Below are 20,622 nucleotides of genomic sequence, written 5' to 3'. Positions count from 1 at the left end.
ACAGCTTTAACAGAAATAACCACAAAAAGGAAGAAAATAAGTAAGATTTATAAACCATATCTCAAATGGTCAGGATAATAAAATGTGAGGCTGGATGAACACAGCAGGCCCAGACCCTCAACCTGCCCGTCTTCCCTGGACTGGCCTATCCCCTCCCTACCTCCCCACCTATACTCTCCTCCCCACCTATCTTCTTTTCTCTCCATCTTCGGTCCACCTCCCCCTCTCTCCCTATTTATTCCAGAACCCTCACCCCATCCCCCTCTCTGATACACCACCCTCTCAAATGGTCAGGGTTTAGTTCTGACAAAAAATAGCAAGGAAATAATGGTGATTTTGTTAGTTACATAACTAAATTTATTCATTTCCAAAGATTGTGAGGAAGGTTTCCATTAATGCAGTAAAACACTATTGAACAAGAAAGCCAAGACATCAGTAGTGACAAGTGCCCTTCACAGTTTCATTTCAGATGCTTTGTAGTGTTTAGGAAACTAAAGCTCATATTATTACTGTTTTTAATAAACATTCCTGCAACCAAATGGTGAAACTGTGCAAAGAAAAGGGGAGAAAACTGCAGCTAAACATAAAATAAATTAGAAAAGCATTTCAACAGGGTTTCTTACCATATACAAATATGTACTATTTTAAAACATATTGTACAATATTTTATCTCAACTAAATGTTTACAGAGAGCTCTTTACAAATGAGTGAAATTTTGATTTTTGAAAAATCTGTTGCAGTCAACTCAAAGTAACACACTAACCAAAACACACACAATTTGAAAATATATTGTCATATATGTTCATAGACACATAAATGCACTTTAAACAATACAAAGCCATTTAATTTCATCCATCCTTAAATATCATTCTTATGGCCAAAGTTTACAGTGGAAATATTATTAATTGTATAATGTTTTGATAATCAAATTATAATTAATCAAATTATAATATTTGAATTGAGCTGCAAATTTGCTTTTGAAAACAGAATGAAAACCCAGGCAAGCTGCTTCACAGAAGTTGGTGTATTATAACATATATATTTTTTAAATTTATAACAAAAAAGCATGCAATTTTACTTACACTAGTTTAAAGGAGTATAAGCTACTCGACTCTGATGGAGAGAAAATGGGAAATATTCATTCACTTAGCCTGTGTTTCAATTCGCAACTGATTTTGGCAGTTTAATAAACATCACTTTTGGAACAAATCTACAATAGAATTATATACAAAACAAGCTTTAAAATTAATCAACGCATTCAAACGTTTACCTACTTAAATAGCGAAAATATATTTGAATTTTTAAAAATGACAGAAAAATTACATGGATGATTACTTCTTCTGAAATGAATATAAAATAATTTCCTCTAACAAGATGTTTGATTATTGCATATACAGACAAAGAAATAAAGATTTTCTTTACTGTTATAAAGTGGTGAAAGCGTTTGCCACTGGATCTAGAACTTGTCTTTGGGAACGACATAAGGATAAACTACCGACTGGCAGTAGGTATGGTTAGCATAAAAATAATGTTGAAAAATAAAAAGAAAGAGAATACTTCTAATCAACTATATGAATACTCATTAAAATATCAATATTGTAAGGCACTTTCCTCAACCATCAATGTTCATAACTTTAATTCCACTTGATTTCAGATCCAAACAAGAGGATTTAGCCAGACCTCCCAAGTCTGTGGAGACCAATGTCATGCCTGGTATTTGAACTGTTTCAGCCTGAAGGAAGTTTAAGTCCAAATAAAGTCTGGATAACTTCTTCTTTCTCCATCAAATATTTGGAGTGACAAGTGGAATGTAATAATTTTAATTGAATCCTAATCATTCGCACACTTAGGTTGATTATCAACACATTTTATCTTATCTGGAAGAGACAAATGGCATGACTGTAGTTTAAGATAAAGGTTGAACTCAAGTTCAGCGAAAATAAAATGCAAGGTGATATGAGCTATATATCATTATTGATGGTAATATTTGCAGCAAAAAAGTAGATGCTGCCCATTTTAGGAATATTAATGTATTTTTTACATATGGAGAATGGACGTTCTGGTAATCTAGATAGTGCTGACTTGCATCATATGTGATGGCAAATGTTTATAAACTATACCAGAGGCTAAATTTAACCCACATATAATTTTTAAGCATCTTCATTCTCATTTTAATGATTAAATAGATGTTTTCTATTCCGTAAGAACATATATATAAGTATGACATTTCACAAATGACTTCCTTTCCATTGAAAAGTATATTATTCAAACAAAGCAGCATATATTAAGCATAGTTAATGAAGGGCAGAGTTTGCCTTTCTAATCTCTAATTGGAACCTACTTCAATCTGTTTAGTCTGAATATGGCGTAAATTGTAGAAGATTGTATCAACAAATAGTTAAAACAAAATTAAAACTCTAGGTTATGTTGAGAAATAGAACCAATTGGGCTAAATATGCACCAGATTTGACTTGACGAGCAACTAATTGGCTAATTTTGGACCTGATTAAATGTAATACTTTGCTCGAAAGTATCCAGTAATGAATAGGACAGCCTAATGGCAGCACTTAGTGAGAGGGGAATTATTGCAGATGTGAAATTCTTACATATCTCTGATTGTTAATTGATTTGGTATTGAATAAGACAATTCAGAGTGCAGGAGAAGTGTAGCAACTCTATTTGTCTGTTACTAATTGACGACAATTATGGCTACCCTAATTTGAATCCTAGAGCTAACAAAACTCTGCTTCCAGCAGTCTTGACAGAGTTGTTTCATTTGGCCATTTGGGCCTGGAATGGATATTTCTGAATCATTGCAATTTTGATAATTACTGGAGTTCCTTGATTTGTTTTAGCTGTATCAGATTTGTACTTAGCAATTTAGCAAACATTCGGTAACTCCGTTTGCTTGAGGTGAACTTTTTGAAATCATGCAACAGCTTCACAAATATTTTGCATTAAAATGCACTCACTAATATTAAATTAAAAATTGTGCTCTGAATATGAAATGTGGCTTGCTGTTGTAGTATTTAACTTTTTTTATTTCTCAACTAATACATTTGCATTGATTTGTATAGCTGATTTACATTTTGAATTATTAAATTATTTAAAAGATTACTGCAATAAAATTCAAAGAATAAAGTAAATTGCCCATGACACTCTACAATTGGCTGGGTAGAAGAGTTGGAATTGAAGGAAGGGGGGACATACATCATAAACAGCAAGGAAACACAAAATCTTTAGAAGTGCAATGGTAATTTGTATGAAGGAGTCTTTAAGTACTTAAGAGAAATTTACAGTAAACGCAGTTCTATCTCAGAATTCTGAATTCCTGACACAAATGGTCTTCTGCCTTAATTTGTTGTTGGTTCAGAAAGTTGCGCTTTTAATGCAGCTGAATGGGTTTGTAAATAAAATGATAAATTATCTTTTATTTCCTTTCATCTGAAGGCACCATTCAGTTTTCATTTGTTGGAAGACTTCCTTCGGTGTTCAGAATGAAAAAGAACAGAAAACAAAATATCAGCAGTGCAAACCCAGAACCAATGAGCATGCCCCTGTGGGGTTATCTGCAAGCACATGACTCCACTTTCATGTTTGGGTAGACCTTCAGCACAATATTCTTGTTTTCATCGACAAAGAGGATGCTTAATGATGACATTTTCTCAGGTACGCAGCACGGTTCAGGAATCCCTGGAACTACGCCCACTGCTCTCACTATACTTTGAATCGTAGCATGGTTTGAAGGCCTTAATGACTAAAAGAAAAAGGAAAAAAAAATTACAGAAACACATTTTAAATGTTTTAGGCTTCTATCTTTCTTATGGGTGACATATTGTGATTAAAATACACAGTGTGTTCTGGCTCTTAAATCTCCATCATTTTGGGGGGTAAATGGGTGTCAGATACAGATTATTCATGATCTAATTGAATAGTTGAACAGATTCAATGAATTGAAAGTCCCAATCCATATTCTTATTAACAAAATCCTTTTGCAGATTCAGGATTCAGATCTGTCAAGACAAACTCCTCGTGCTAGGAGTTCACAGGTTTTACAAGATAAATAAAGAAAACCCCTTAAAATTTTAATATGTACTAGAGAACATTTAACACAATTTTTCAACATTTACAAACAATTTGATGAAAATATGCAGCTTTATGCTGGCAATACTGTCTCTCAAATGCGAACTAAATTTTATTCTGTCACTTTTCCTGTCACCTGATGTAAAGTAGCAGGCCAATGCCTTCATTAAAATAGCAGGATCATGAATTGGATGAATATTGATCAAACATTTCATTACACCTCTAAAGGAGTGACTGGACATCTTCATCCACAGCCATCTATTAAAGGCAAATCTGTGTATCTCATTAGATGATTACAAAATGCCATTGGCAAATGCTCTTAATACATGCCATGTTCAAATGCAACAACACCTGGATAATATCCAAGCTTGGGCTGACCAATTGCAAGTAAATTCACGCCACACTAATGCCAGAAAATGCCCATCTCCATTAAGAGACTATTTAAACACTGCCCTTCAACATTCAATGTGTCACCATCATTGAATCACCCACTATCAACATCTAGGGGTTTACCATTGACTAGAAGCTAATTGGACATGTCATATGGATGCAAGAGCAGGACAGGGTAGGAATAGAGCAGCAAGTAACTGACCTCCTAACTCCCCACTGCCTGTCCACCATTTACAAGGCACAAATCAGGAGTGTGTTGGAATACTTCCCACTTGCCAGGGTGGGTGCAGCTCCAACAATACTCAAGAAGCTTGACACCATCCAAGATAAAACAGCCCATTTGATTAGCACTGTATCCACAAGCATCGACTCCCTCGAGTCTCAATGTTCAGTAGCAGCAGTGAGTAATCTACAAGATGTATTGTAGAAATTCACCAAAGATCATTAGACGGTACCTTCCAAACACATGACCACTTCCATCCAGAAGGACAAGGACAGCAGATACATGGGAAAACCATCACCTGCGAGTTCCCTTCCAAGCCGCTCACCATCCTGACTTGGAACTGTATCACTGTCCATTCAATGCCACTTCATCAAAATCCTGAAGTTCCCTCCCTCAGGTCAAACTACAGCACATGAACTTTATCGGTTCAAGAAGGAAGTTCACAACCACCTTCCTCAGGGCAAATAGGAATGGGCAATAAATGGTGGCCCAGGAAGTGAATCCCAAGCCCCGTGAGTAAATAAAGAAATTGCTGGGGATAGGCTGTCTACCAGATTCAAATGATGTGAGTGAAAATATTTTTTAAAAAAGCACCTACCTTGAGCATTGGGAACTGGCAGGCACCTGCACAATAATAGGCATCAAAAGACTTAGGAGAGATTATCCACTCACTCCATCCAATGTCTGCAAAATCCACTTTCAGGTAACGGCGAGCACAGTTTCTGGGTTCATTCCACTGTCTCCGTCTTGCCTTTCTTAATGTTTGTTCATCATACTGAAGAGCCTGTGATTTCTGTCTGTTACCCTTCCTCTGCTTTGACTTCCGCTCTCTGTCTGCTGGCCGAGGATGTAGCTTTTTATATGGCCTTCTTGTCTCCCATGCAGTAGCTTCATTGTACTGGTATTCTGCACCAGGTAATTCGTTGTTGTGCAGGGGCATGAGTAAGTTAGTTGACCGTTTCCTTCTTACTTCAGATATCCTGTTTGCGGTATTGGCTCTAAAACCCTGCACTTTGGTGACAAATGATTCCTGGCGTCTTTGAAGAGTGCTCGCCGTGGTATCCAGCTCTGAAATTGCAGAGTCATTTGCATACACCAAGATATAAGGCGCATGCTTTGAAAGTAACTGTTTCCAGAAGGTTGGAACAGAAGGCATGATCTCAATTCCAATCAAAAGGTCATCATTTGACTTCAGATTGTTAATCACTAGTGTGATGTCTTTCCACCGCCAAGACAGAAAGTCTCGATAAAAAGTGGATGCATTTAGCACATTATGACTCAGAATTCTGGTGATGTTGTTAGCAGTGGTAAAAGCCCAAACTGAAAGATCAAAGTTGATCTGTTTTCTGTGTAATTGATGACTGCAGCCCTTGGAGTAGGGACAATTATTGCTATTGTTTACAAGATCAGCTATATAATAATGCAAGGTGGCAGACAAAATGTCTTCAGAATTTGTCAGAGAAGTCAGATTAAAAGTGTGTAGTTGCTTGTCTCCAATCCACCCTATAATAACAAAACAATAAGCAATTGAACATCCATCAAAATGGGCACACAGTATTATTGCAGCATCATGTCAATTATTAAAATTAACTGCTCACTTCATACCAATTTATTTTATGTCATGCTTGCATAATATCCTTCTGTTTCATGAGAGATGTTATTCCATTGAAGTACCTTAATTGACAAAAATCTATTCACAAATGACGAATTAAGCCATTAACCTTTTGACCTGATGATGAGGCATTATCAACTTAAGTTCTAAAAGTTACATGAAGTCAAAATTCTTTTCAAATATTGCATTTTTCTGAAGGTGTACATTTGAATAATAAGGCTTACTCACAGTATAAGGGTGATCAGGGTTCCAAACAGTGGTACTGAATGTTACTTCTCATTTTAATATTTTAAAATAGTCATTAGTGTTAAGCATGTAGAAGAGTTGAGAGCTGCAAATGTTACGAAGGTTGTATTATTGACCAAACCCACATCTTGTCCATTTAATCAGAGATAATGGGAACTGCAGACGCTGGAGAATCCAAGATAACAAAGTGTGGAGCTGGCTGAACATAGCAGGCCAAGCAGCCTCTTAGGAGCACAAAAGCTGATGTTTTGGGCCTAGACGTCTATGATGAAGGGTCTCGGCCTGAAACGTCAGCTTTTGTGCTCCTGAGATGCTGCTTGGCCTGCTGTGTTCATCCAGCTTCACACTTTATTATCTTGTCCATTTAATAGCTGTTTATATCACTAGAGGCGATTTTCATTTCTGAATCACAATACTGAAGGCTGAAGTCAATGATTTGACATTTGTTGGTAATGTGGCCACGGTGGTCAACCAAAAATAAAAGCTTGTTAATATTAATAGTGCATTCACATGCAGTCCATCCATTTGAAGCAAATGACTTTTGGGCCACTTGTTTCACAGCCTAAAGGTAAATCTGGGAGGGTCAAGATGGAGGGTAGAGTGACAACACTACAGGATGAACAGAACATTATGGAAACAGGGTATCACTTTTGCTCACTGTGGCTTCACAACAGCATTTTTAAAATTTAGATTTTCAATTAAAACTTAACATATAACATGGCACATAAGTTAACCTTTGACACCTCCAAAAATCCTATCAAAAGCAGCTTCAGTTTGTCCTCTCAGAATACAACGTGAGGTGGCAATGTGGGTGTAAATGGTCACTATTTTGAGAAAAAGCCATAACACTGGTAATTAAAAGATAATGTTTCATGATTTATTCAATGAATTAAATATAAAGAAACGTTTAATCACAACATGTTTTGAAACTTCCAAATTAATTGTCTTATCTGACACAAAGTGTACATGATATTCATTCTGAATCATTTTGACTGTAGTATCAATATAAAGATCCCATTTTGGATCAGACGTGGTTCTTCACTTTCAGAATCTTCCCTGTACAATAAATCATCATCCTCTCTATTCATGAACTGGATAATACACATTGTTTGTACAATCTGATGACATGCTGTGCACTATTGGCATCACACCATTTGATAATTAAAAATATCAAGCAAAGCAGAATGCATATTTTCACATTTTTGAAGATCTTCTCCATTGGCCATCCAATTATTCCATTTCACATGATCCTTCAAAGATTTTTTTGAGGCCATATTCAGAGGTTGAAGCATGAATACTTGACTCCAGCAGTATAACTGTAATGTGAGTGTTATTGCTTTGAAGATGCCTCTTCATCTCACAGCTGATATGGGACCTAAATGTATCCCTCACTCATAAATGCATTCTTTATGTCGACCACCCGGGCACTTACTCCACACATTATCAATCTAAAACCTCACCTCACCCACATCCATCCAAAGTACAGCAAATTGTTGCTAAAAAGGAGGATCAAATTATGAGCCAAGTACATGATTTTTGACATTATCGAAGTGGGGTTGCCATATTTGTGATCGTTTGCTGCCTAGCAGCAAAAGTCTTCCCCGTGTCACTAGAGATAGTTTTCATAGCTTAAACAGTCTTGAAATTTCCACCAGCAAATGACATGTGCCTTTCAATTGTTTAAGGTGGCTGCCCAGTGAGTGGGCCCAAAGAATATAGTAGAATGCAGAAGGCCCATATGCCTAAAGATAATTTATGGATAAAGACACTCTTGCTGCTAACTTTGTCATTCTTATACCTGGTGTGTAAAATAGACCGGAGTTCGGTGTACAATTTCAGATGACATTCCAATACAGTTCAGATACATATCAGTTGAAATGTTTAGCTGAGGTTCAGTCTGTCTGATTTGGTGCTTCACATGGGTGTTCATGATTCTATTTAAACCAGAACAGGAAAGTCTCCTGGTGATATTGTTGAACTTTCCCTCACTCAACTTATTCAGAAATGGATGAACTATTTATCACTGTTTGTGGAAATCTGAATGCTATATGCAGAATAGTTGGAACATATAATGAATGCCTTGAGTCATTTCTGAAAGATAAAAGAGCAACTGTCTGTGTAGAGTTTGCACATTCTCCTTGTGTCTGCGTGGGTTTCCTTTGGGTTCCCCAGTTTTCTCCCACAGTCTAAAAACGCGCAAGCTAGTTGGATTGGCCATGCTAAATTGCCTGTAGTGTACAGGGATGTGTAGATTAAGTGGGTTAAGGGGGGAATCGGTCTGGGTGGGGTGCTCTGAGGGTCGACGTGGATTGTTGGGCCGAAGGGCCTGTTTCAGCAGTGGAAGGGCTTCTGATCTCACGTTTAAAACTGAGAAGCTGCATTTCTCCTTCTACTCACACGAGATGGCGCTATTGAGCTGTGAACAATGAACTAGTAATGTTACTATTGAATGCAAATTCAGTAGGGTCAGGAGCTACCATTTACCAACAATGATTAACTAAATTATAGATTTATTTACCCTGTAATAAAGTTGAAAGTTGCTTAACCAGAGTAATATGTTAAGAGATAAACAAAAAGACCTTGGATCAAGCAAATTGACATTTTAAAAAGTATACTATCAAATTCTTGCTGACTGCTGTAACATACGGAACTTAGATAAAAACTATTCTCAGAAACATTTATAATTAAACTGACAGTTTTGGTGACATCGGGAGTTTCTGTCCCCTCTTGTGTCCAGATAGAAAACAAATGGCAGCTTCTCAGTTATAAAGGCTTCCTCCTTTAGATGTTTGTATGATGATTCATTGTACCTTTCAGGAATATGTTATTGACAATGAAGCACTTTAAAATTCAATGACTAATACAATGTAGTCAATATTTTTGCTATGAAATTTTCAAAGCAGTTTAACAGCCCTGGAAAATAGTTTTCCCCACAGTCAATGGGAATTTGACCCATTGGAATAGTCATCCCACTGATCTTGTCCTACTTTCCAGGATCTGAGTAATGTGCTAGATCGGTCTGGCACTTGCATCATTGAAGCAGCCATGTCAACTTAAATGTGGAGGGGACTGACAGTCCTGTTTTAGCATTTCACTAAAGCAAGAGCTCAGCTGGCTTAAAAATGTGAAATATTACATGAAGTCGCCAATTTCCAGAGGCTGGTTTTCTTTTTGTCCTATGTGCAATATCCTTTTCAGCTACATCTCCACCCAAATCAGATTCTGACACATAGATTATCAGAAATCTGGCCTGTAGTTGTGACCAAGTGATTTTGGTAAGTACATTTGAGTGTCCCTGCACCAGTTGCTGACAATCTTGGCAGGAGGGGGCATGTGGAGTTCTTGAGGTGCACTTCTGGGGCAGAAGATCCAGGTTCAAGAATACCCCAGCCCTGGGGGTCACAGAATTAAAACGGTTCCTACACCAGATCTTCAAAAGAAGATCACTTGATCAGTCTCCTGCTTTTCACCCCATGCCCTTGCACACTGTTTCTATTCAAATAATCATCCAATCCCCACCTCACTTTAAGGCAGCGCACTTCATAAAAGTGAAAAAGTTTACTTTGCACATCACATTTGTTCCTTTGCAATCACTTTAAATCTATGCCATCCAGTTCCAGTTTCTTTTACCAGTGGGAACAATTTATCTCCACCCACCCTGTCCAGCTTATTCATGATTTTGAAAATCTCTATCAGTTCTCTTCTCAGCCTTCTCCTCTCCAAGGAGAACAGTCCCAACTTCTTTGCCCTTTCCTCATACCTGAAGGTCCTCATGCAACCATTCTTGTAAATCTCTTTTGCACTCTCTCCAATCTGTTCACATTCTTCCTGAAGGTTCTGAAGAAGACTTACACCAGACTGAAAATATTAACTCTGTTTCTCTTTTGATAGATGCTGCCAGACTTGCTGAGTTTCTCCATCATTCTCTGGGCTTGTTAGTGCCTTGCATCAACTCAAGATAAATGTCTTGCTCTTGATTTCAATACCCTTCTAAAAGAATAGAGGATGCTAGGCTTTATCATGAACTGTTTTAAACTGCACTGCCACCTTCAATGAATTGTTTGCATATGCATGCAGATCCCTCTGCTCCAGCAGCCCTTTTAGAGTCCTTCCATTTTTCTCTACATTTTTCTAATCAAAATAAATCACCCACTGTTCCCACATTGAACTTTATCTGTTACCTACCACCTATTCAACCAACTTATTTATGTCCTTTTGAAGTTTTACATTATATTTCTTCTTGATCACGTAAGCATTGTTGGTTGGGCTAGCATTTATTGTCCATTCTTAGTTGCCCATGAGCAGGTGGAAATAAGACACTTTTTGAACTGTTTTGAGCCATTGAGGTATACCCACTACATGATAGTTGAGAGTGTGATTTGGGATCTTGACCCTGGAACAATTAAAGGACGTTGACAAATCTCTAAATCAGGATGGTGTGTGGCATGGAGTAGAACTTGCAGGAAATGATGTCTCAATGAAGCTGTTGCCCTTATGCTTTGAGACAGTGGGGATTGGAGGTTAGGAAGATACTGGCAAAGGAACTTTGGTGAGTGCATATTATAGATAAGCATGTCTGTCAATGTGTGTTGCTAATGTAAGGCATTAATATTTAAGGTCATTGCTGGGGTTCCAGTTGAGGTTGGCTACTTTGTCCTTGTTGGTGTTGAGTTTTTGTTCATTGTTGGAACTGCCATAATCGAGTATTCCAGCAAGAGCCTGATTTGTATCTTGTAGAAGGCAGACAGGCTGTGAGGAGTCAGGAAGACACAATCAGTTTCTGTTGAACGCCCATGCTCCAACTTGTTGTTGTAGTCACAGTATTCATAGATGTGATTATGTTTAGCCTGTAGTCAATAGTAATGCCCAAGATGTTGGTAGTGAGGGAGATCAGTGTATGAAAAGAGGAGATGATTAGACTTTCTCAGTTTGGTGATGGTCATTGTGAGGATTTGCATCTAGCGCGCTACCTTGGTTTATCTAAAGAGATATCCTGGGATTGAGATGATCGGCCACCAAAAAACACAACCATCTTCTTTTTTGCTAAGTGTGACTTCAACTAGCAGGGACTGTTCCCCCCATTACCATCAATTACAGTTTTGTTGGGGCTCCTTCATGTCATACCTTGTCAAAAATAGCCTGATTTCAATGTGTCTATGATAATGCTGAAAGCTTCAGGTTTTGTCCCACTGTCTATTTACTTTACCCTAAACATAATGCACAAAGTCTATCCAATCTATTGGATTGACGTTTTTGATGCATTTTCACATATACATATATACATGCTGAAATGTACGGAATTAAATTTCAAATTAGTTGGACTACATACAGCAATAAACAATTGATAAATCAATGTCATGAACACCATTGGCATAATTGAGATCAGCACTTGCCTTATAGTGCAGCTGAGATCATTTTTATATGGGAAGCCAGAGAGTATTCAAATTTGCTTTAATAGTATGTAAAATACAGAAGAAGATCTAAAATTCCATTTCTAGTTCATCTCCTTTCCCACATAAAAAGGCCGTAATCAAGGCTTTATCTTAAAGGAATTTTTGTCAATTTTAAGATATGGTCCCAGAGAATGTACCATTGCTGGTAACAATTTAGTTTTGATTATGTCGGTTCTGGTCATAAAATATAAGGTGTATTCTTTCTAACTTCACTCCCAATATGGGGAATGATGAGGTAGTATTATAGGTTGAAACTAGTTAGAGGACAAATTCCATGTCCTGCCTTCATCTAGTATGGTTCCATATCTGGAAAGTAGTATTCATAATCCATGCTGTGTAATTTACTTCCTGGAGTAGAGACACTGGAATTTATCGGGGTACCAACAATAAGTCAGAAACATCTAATGTCATAATGCATGATGAGGCAATCCTAGTTCAACCTATGACAGGTATCATTCTTTGAACTTCTGCTTACAAGACACAGGGTTCCAGATGTTCAATCTAGGATAGAGTTCCACTAACAGAAGTAGAATGTGAAATGTCTGTCCAGGTTTGAGATTACGCAGAATATGAAAATAGCCCTCATGTTTTTTTTCTGGAATAGAGTAAAAGTTTAGCTTAGTGTTTAGCTATGTGGATAACAATGTTATAATCACAATGGTGCAGGTTAACCACAACATTTACTATTACTGTAAAAAGTACATTGAAACATACTGTCATAGCACTGAAACAAACAATTCAATCCATTAAACACAAAACATTTAATCTGTGCCAATGCTTTTCTTTACCTTTTTCTCTCTCTTCATCTAAATTTACTCTCCTTTCTTCTCACAACTCACATTCCTCTTTCTCAAGCGTTTTACATCTCGTTCCTGGGATTTCAAGCAGGTTGGCACTGCAGTCTTAATCATGCATTTCTAGTTTCCCATGAAATATTAAGAGACAATTACAGAATATACATTCAGTCCTATGTAACCATCACTTCCATGTCATCCCTGCCATATTTGCTCTATATGAGTAAGGGAAGGACAACTTTGCTTTTCCTTGTTTATAGAATGATAAATGTCTGATCATGAGGCAGTTAGTTCACTGTGAGGGTTCTGATGACGTTTACTCAGTTACACATGTTTCGTCCTGAATTATTGGTGAGGATTTTCCCAACACAAAGTATGTGACCTGACATTGAGATCCATATGGGTCCCAAGTTGCATGGGCAGTAGTGGCGTCATGGTGGCTGATTAAGAGGACACAATCAGGCTTGATCTCCATGCCACCAATCCAATTATAGTTCAAGTGGTTCTGCATCCTCGGCAGAACCACCAAGATAGATGGTCACTGCTCAATCTATAAGGGAGTGACAGAGTGCCTCCATTTTGATCCACCTTTGAATTGAAGGTGAAGAATCTAATACCGTGCTACTGTCAGGCAGGCTGACCTGAAATGAATGGAGAGGGAGGCCCAACCCACCCCAGGGAGTAAAAACAGTGAACAATAAAGGTGATACTTGGAAACAAACATACTGGACATCCATTTTGATGTCTGTAATACGATTTGGACCAGAATATCTCATTCTCCAGTTTTACCAGTTTTTCCTGTTGGCACAGACCTTCTAGAAACCAATGTCCTACCAAGGGAATCTCCTGGGAGGCTGCTTTCATAAAGTTGCTGGCCTGCCAATGAGAAATGGCAACCATTTTGCCCATCATGGGAAAATGGTCATCAATCATTCCTTTCTTGTGCCCTGAGTATTGTTAGAAAATTGGCCTGAGTTAGAACTGCTTTGGGGAGCCATTCCGATTGGGCTGACTGGCATTTTACTGGCACTTCTGCCACCTCTTATCATGTCACTCATGGGCCTGGTTAAATATTGACCATTGAATTACTATCTTGTGATTCACTGTACATGGTTTATCATCCTTCATATGTTAAACATAATCACAATTTAACTCGGGATTTATAATGTCATCATCTCCATATCTCTCGGGCAATGTGTGAAGTGTAAACATAGTTACACCCAAGTACAGTGAAGCTTGTTCGCTTGCACCTCATAATTACACAAATTCTTGTTGATTGTGAGTCTTGACTTCTTCTTCTAATTCTGATAATGCTATGACCAGGTATTCCTACTACATTCATGTTTCATTATGGATCTAAGTTTCTGCCACTGGAAATACAACAAATCAGATTTGGAGATAAACATTGTGTGAGATCAGCTGACTTACGGATAGAGCAACATTGATGACAGAGGGAGTTTTTTTCTCCGTTAAATACAGATTAACCTTCTCAAAAAGAGCTCCCAATTCACTATAATTGACATTAGCAAAGTTTTACAAAATGGAGGGATTCTGAACTTCTGGGAATTTCGGTTTTTATTGTTTAGATGCAATCTGAGTATGAAGGACCTTCAAAAAAGAACTATCATGATATGCTCGATTGAGAGAGATTGCTTTGCAGGAAAAATACAGCTGCAAAACGATTAGGTGTTCAGCTATCAAAAGATTGCATGACATAAGATGACTAATTGGTGCACTGAACTAAAGTTCACATCGAAGTAGTGGTTAAAGTTGAAGGAGTAGAAAAAACTAATTTGCAAAAGATGGTCAAATGATGTGGAATATGATTTATGGTCTTATAGCCTCTCTATTCTAAAGACGTTCAGATGATTTGGATCTTTGTAAGCATCATTAAAGGGACAAAAAAATTCAACAATCATAAGAGCCTGAAGATTGTTTCTCTCAGAAGCAAAAGATATGATTTGTATCAATGATCCATATTAATTTAGCAATATCGAGGTCCAGATGAATGTTCTACTTTTAATTAAAATTAAAAAATAATATGTTAAAATGATGACAATTTGAAATTGTTGAATTCATGCAGTCTTGGAGGAATGACAATACAAAACAAATTATAGATTTTTATTGTTATCTGTATATTTAAATTTGTTGTCATTTAAAATTCTTAGAGTTTGTTGTCTTGAAATAAGTAATATAAAAAGATTATGTCAAAATGTCATTAACTAAAAATGAGAGCAGCATGTGAGCAACAGAGTGTGCTAACCAGAGGATCATAAACCACTCATACAAGGCATTTGCTATTATTGTGTTTAATGCATGGACCATGGGTTCACCAATTTAAATGAACATAACAATGACAGAATAAAATAAAAAGGCAGTATTAAAAGTGCTGTTGTCTTTCCATCTCTTTAGATCATCACGTACATTGATAGTTCATTCTCAGGTACCCAGAAGCAGATTTAGACAGAATTTATGTGAAATGAATGGTTCTCTTTATTTTCTTTCATTTCAAATAGCTCACAGAGATTGTAAGCCACTTTGTAGCAACTCTAAAGTTGTAGTGCAAATGTGCCAACCGATTCCTGACACTTTACAGTAATAAATGATACCTGTGCAATGGGTCACTAATGTCCTCGAGGGAAGGAAACTGCCATCCTTACCTGGTCTGACCTGCATGTGACTCCAAACTCACAGCAATGTGACTGATATTTAACTGCCCTCTGGACAATTAAGGACGGGGCAATAAATACTAGCCCAGCCAGTGACACCCTCATTCTGTGAATTTTTTTTAAAAAGTTGATTATCCACTCTTTGGATTGAATAGTCTTGCAGAAAGAGTTAACCCATTGAATGGCAAAACAGACAGGTCCACTGGAATCTGAGTATACTTTAGCCTTTGAGATCAGGCAGCTAAATCATAACAATGAAAAAATGCTGGAATCATAGCAAGTCAGGCAGTATTACTGGACAGAGAGCAAGCTAACATTGAGTCTAGATGACTTTTCACCAGAGCTGCTGCCTGACCTGCTGTGATTTCCAGAATGTTTTGTTTTCAGCACAGATTTCAGCATCTAAGTGATTTACTCCTAGATTTGAATTTTGTTTCTGGCCTCGTGTTTTCCAAACTTATGTACATTACTTTTTTTTTTGAAAAGATTCAACATCAAATGCTGTTCCAGTTTAAATCAGTTAATAATAAATCAGATCACCAATATTGCATAATCCCACAAGTTAATTTGGATGTAGTAGTTCTCACTTATATTAAATGCTTCTAAAGTAGGCTAAAAGAAAATGCCCTAACGAAACTTTTTATTTAACGTCATTTGTTGGGAGAAAAGCTGGAGGGCCAGGGTGAGTCAGAAAGGTAAGCATTCTGAACAGTTGCAAGCTGAAATAGCATATAACACCCAAAATTAGACAGGCTTCTTTTCTCCACAAGGTGTAACTTTAAAACTGTAATATAATTTTAGGATTCAAGTACATATAAACTGCTTGAGCTTTGCTCTCATGGTTTATGATGGTATGGAAATCATTTATTTGATTACAGTTTTATAACTCTCTTCCAAGTATCCCATAATTTCAAATTAAATAAACATTTTGGTTGATATCGTAGAGTATGAAAGCAAAAATTTAGAACTCAATTCAGGGCTTAAAAGCATGCCACATTTTCTTCAGGTGACAAAATTTAAAAAGAAATGTTGTGAATATACTTTAGACAGGTCGTGCTGTTAAGAATACAGGTCAAGAGAGTTCTCATCTCCATCATCATTTTGTGCTACTTTTTGAACTATCAGCCATATGAGGAAGCAAGACTTGGTGAGAAGTCTTCCTGCAACAGTATGTGTGATGCAGTCATTACAACTACAGGTATTAATACAGGGAGGGTACAATTTTGTCCAGGGTACAGATTGTCAGGTAGTCGAAGGGTTAACAACAACCAGAAAGACAAGGTGCATGAGAAGACGATCACCTGGAAGACCCCTTCCAACCCACTCATCATCCTGACTTAGAACATTAGCACCACTCCTGCAGCTTCACTGGGTCAAAATCCGAAGGTCCCTCTCTGAAGGCATTAGCACATGGACTACAGTGGTTCAAGACGGCAACTCAGCTCTACCTCAAACACAACTAGAGATGGGCAATAAATGCTGGCCCAACCAGCCTTGCCTACATCTGATGATTTTTTTTTAAACAACAAGACTTCCTTACCCTTTCTCATATGTTAAGGAATCAATTAATAGATTGGGGGAGTGGAGGGGAAAATTAGTTGACCGGATGGCGAATACGTGTCTCAAAATAACAGGACAGCACGGGTATCCGTTCTGGCCGAGGGCAAATTTGGAACTTACTTACTCGCCCTGCCCTTGAGGTTGGAAGGCATTGCCAATCCAACACTGACAAGACTAAACCGCTCCAAATAAAAACGGGTCAAAGAGGGAGAAAACGGTTCGAGATACAGCAGCCTCTGCACTGAGTTATCCCAAAGCGTTGGATTGCTGTACCGATGGCTGTCACAGCTCACTGAATCTGAGCTCAAGATGAAAAATTCCCTTTTGGAGAATGTGAGAGAAAAGAAATCAGAAAATTACGACAAGGTTTGCAGGTTCTGGTTAGAGCTATTTTGTTCTTGTCAGCTTTAACTGGCTGCAGGGGATAATGCAAAGTGGAGCTTCCGAAAGGTTATTAATCTGTTTGGCTTGAAATGTGTTGAAAATTGTTATGTAATTGATTACAAGATACAACTTGTCCAGGTCCTGAGCATAGTTTACCCGGTGCAACATCGAACATTTGATATGTGACTCGAAAAAAGCCGAGTAGACGAGCAGTGACAGTAGTGGGGTTGAGCTTACAGCTTAAGTTTTGTTGCTTAAATATGTTCGTCAGCCCTTAAAAGATAACGGAATTGTTATTACGTTAAGACCGGATTTAGTTGGATGAAGAGAGGTCCTTCTCACAATCAATAATTTACAGTGTGAACACTGAAGACAGAAAAAGGGACACCAACTCGTTTCTCCGGGTACTGAAGGTTAGAACCACTGTTTGGAATCCCTGAATAATAAATAAACCAGGTTAAAAATCTCCGGGGGTCAAGGTAAGAAGGCTTTCTTACAAAATCACAGAATTACGCTGTCATCCACCAATACCCTCCCGCCCCCCCAACCCCAAATATAACCGCTTTGCATCCCAGCCATCCTCATACACTTACCCAAACTGGCTTTGTAACTGCGGACGGTGTTGCCATCCTTAAGCCGGTAGTCAGCTTTGTTGTATTTGTCATAAAGCATCAGCATGTGCTCTGATAGCGTGTCCTGCCACAGGTCTGGTTCTGTGAAGCTGGGGCTTCCCTTCCGGGAGGAAGCGAAATCTCTTGAATTCTCTCCCAAACCACGAATTCTCCTAAACCCGCGGAAATGATCCTTCAGCAGATCCGAGAAGCCCGCAGTCAAACAGCTCCATCCGACACACACAAACACCAGCGTGTGAAATTTGCCCATCCTCTTTTACGAAAAAAAACACAGCCGAGAAACGCAGTTAAGTGGGGACTGATTGCCCTCAGAAAAGAAAGGAATAGTGTTTTTGGAAAACTTCCGAGACTTGTCGAGGCTTGCGTTGTTCGGAGCTACTGCAGGTAGATTTTGCGGGTAGTTCTCTCGCCTCCTGGTATATGTGTATGTGGAGCGCGGCTCACTGATGCCGTTAGCCTCTCAGCGCTGTTTGTTGCTAGACCCGTCTGTCTGTTTCGGATTCGCCTGCTCTGTTCCTATCTGACTGCAAGCGCACAGTGTTATGTGTCCCAGCTCAGGGCAGAGCTTCAGTCTGGCCAATCAAACTGCTTCCCTGCCTTGAATCAAATCAGACTTCAAAAAGCCAACTACATCTCAGATTGTGACTTTAAACATTTTTACATAGTCCCAACTGATTGCCACGAGGTACAGTGCTTACATATAGCACTTCAACAGTTGGTTTGGAGTTTAATAGCAGGCGTTAACTTACGAGGGCCAGGAGATAGTTGAGTAATTTTATTGTTGGATTGCGAGAAAGTGTTTCGTGTTCAACTCTCCGGCTCGGTCAGCTTTTTAAATTGTTATTCCTGAACAACACTATCCCGATAGTGGGCAATCTGAAAGGATACAGATATCTGCATCAGTTGGACACTCAGTCAGTGCAGAACTCTCACGTTGATCTCTGCAGACATGTGGGGTTTTTCTTTTGGCGGGGTACAGGGTCGGTATATACCTTCTTAATCAACAGCTCATTTTCGTGGTCATTGCTTCCAGTCGAAGCTCTTAGGAACCTGTTGGATTTTGGCAGGTCGCTCCCCCTGCACCGTTGTTAATTAGCTGCACGTTCTCAAGTGCTGATGTGAAATACATAACCACATCGTCTACAAATTATCCGCTGGGTTGGTTCACACGTTCTTTCAGTAAGTGAACAACCTCATTAGATTATCGACAATTAGTACAGTCGAAACTCTCTCGGACTTATCCGCTACACCGTAGCGCAGATCAAGCTGAAAGTGTTTCAGCAAAATTGATTCTGGGGATGGATTGAAGATAATAAAGTTTATTCCCGGTTTTAAGTAGGATCTACTTTCTGTACGGAAATGAATGCCGTTAAGCGGACACATCCTGTAGAGCTCCCAGCCCGGACACAGTTGCTGAGTGTCACCAAATAAATATAGGAAGAAAACTTTAAATACTCTCTTTTACGGGCATCCATGGGTAACTAATGATTTCCCGTATGCCATGATGTGTACTGGTTGACTCAGATATATTTAGGTTTCTACCCGAATAATTTTAAAAGAGTAAGATGTCAGTTTATTGTTTTAATATGTGAAACAGCTCATACTTTGGATCTATTCGCAACTCATCTGCCCCATGCTGTTCAGTAACCAGGATTGATTTATGATTTGTCAATTGCGTTTTAAAGTAAATAATACGGCAAAACACAGTGAATAGCTTTAACTGTCACCAGTTTTGAACAATGTTTCTGGCTGCTGTGTGCTGTGGAAAGAGCCTTCCTCTCTCAGTGTGCAAACACCAAGTGTCACTAAGTACTGAGGTTCTGCCCATCTCCTGTGTTGCAAAGGATAGGAGCTGGCTTCCTTGCTGCAGAATGCTCCAACTGGTTGGATAATTCATGTCACCAGCCCTTCATGGAGAACATTGCAAAGAAAAAACACCTTTGACCACAAGTCCATCGGGAAGTGGTAGGGACCTGGCACCCTGGAGACCCAGATGGAAAACCAGAAGGTGGGTTCTGTCATGTGGTTCCCTGAGCAGACTGTCAAAACCATTTGGCAGAACACTTCATCACCAGAACTTTCCAACAAGCACCAAGACATTGCTTTCCTGGTGGTGAGATGGGCATTACCTGTACGATCCTTCCTGCATGCTCAGACTCTCTGCAACACTGCATGCTGCCCTACAAGTGGCTGCTGCGAGGTAGACTGTCACACATCTCCTGCTGGAATGCGCCTTTGCAAAGGAAGTCTGGAGAAAGATGCAGTGGTTTTTGTGCAGGTTCATCCCAAGCACCTTGATGAAGCAGGACTTTGTGCTCTACTATCTGTTCCCTACGATGCACAGGGAGACAGACATCAAGTTCACCTGCAGGACCTTCAACTCAGTGAAAGATGCTTTGGTCTGCCTAAAACTTGTTGGTATTCCAGAGATAGGATATGACCTTGACTGAGCATTGCAGACTGGCACATCCCAAGGTCCAGGACTATGTTCTGAGGGACTCACTAAAGCTTGGGGCAGCTGCCTACAAGGCAGAGTTGGCAAAGGCCACTGTTTAAGGTCCTTCTGCCAAAGTTAA

The 20,622-nt window shown here is 38.7% G+C and overlaps 1 protein-coding gene across 1 annotated transcript; it reads right to left on the bottom strand.

Annotated features, from left to right (window-relative positions):
- Positions 1-369: 369 nt before the first annotated feature.
- Positions 370-18,902, bottom strand: bmp3 (bone morphogenetic protein 3). Its single transcript, XM_048530339.2, has 3 exons — positions 18,008-18,902; positions 5,295-6,199; positions 370-3,757 (listed from the first exon to the last, which is right to left on the bottom strand). The coding sequence occupies exons 1-3, from the start codon at positions 18,294-18,296 to the stop codon at positions 3,566-3,568; spliced, it is 1,386 nt and encodes a 461-aa protein (XP_048386296.1). The 5' UTR covers positions 18,297-18,902; the 3' UTR covers positions 370-3,565.
- Between the last annotated feature and the right edge of the window lie 1,720 nt (positions 18,903-20,622).

The sequence above is a fragment of the Stegostoma tigrinum genome, chromosome 1 (genome assembly GCF_030684315.1).
Source record: "Stegostoma tigrinum isolate sSteTig4 chromosome 1, sSteTig4.hap1, whole genome shotgun sequence".
Lineage (NCBI taxonomy): Eukaryota > Metazoa > Chordata > Chondrichthyes > Orectolobiformes > Stegostomatidae > Stegostoma > Stegostoma tigrinum.
The sequence above is the reverse complement of the archived record's forward strand: the minus strand, read 5'-3'. Positions and strand labels throughout refer to the sequence as shown.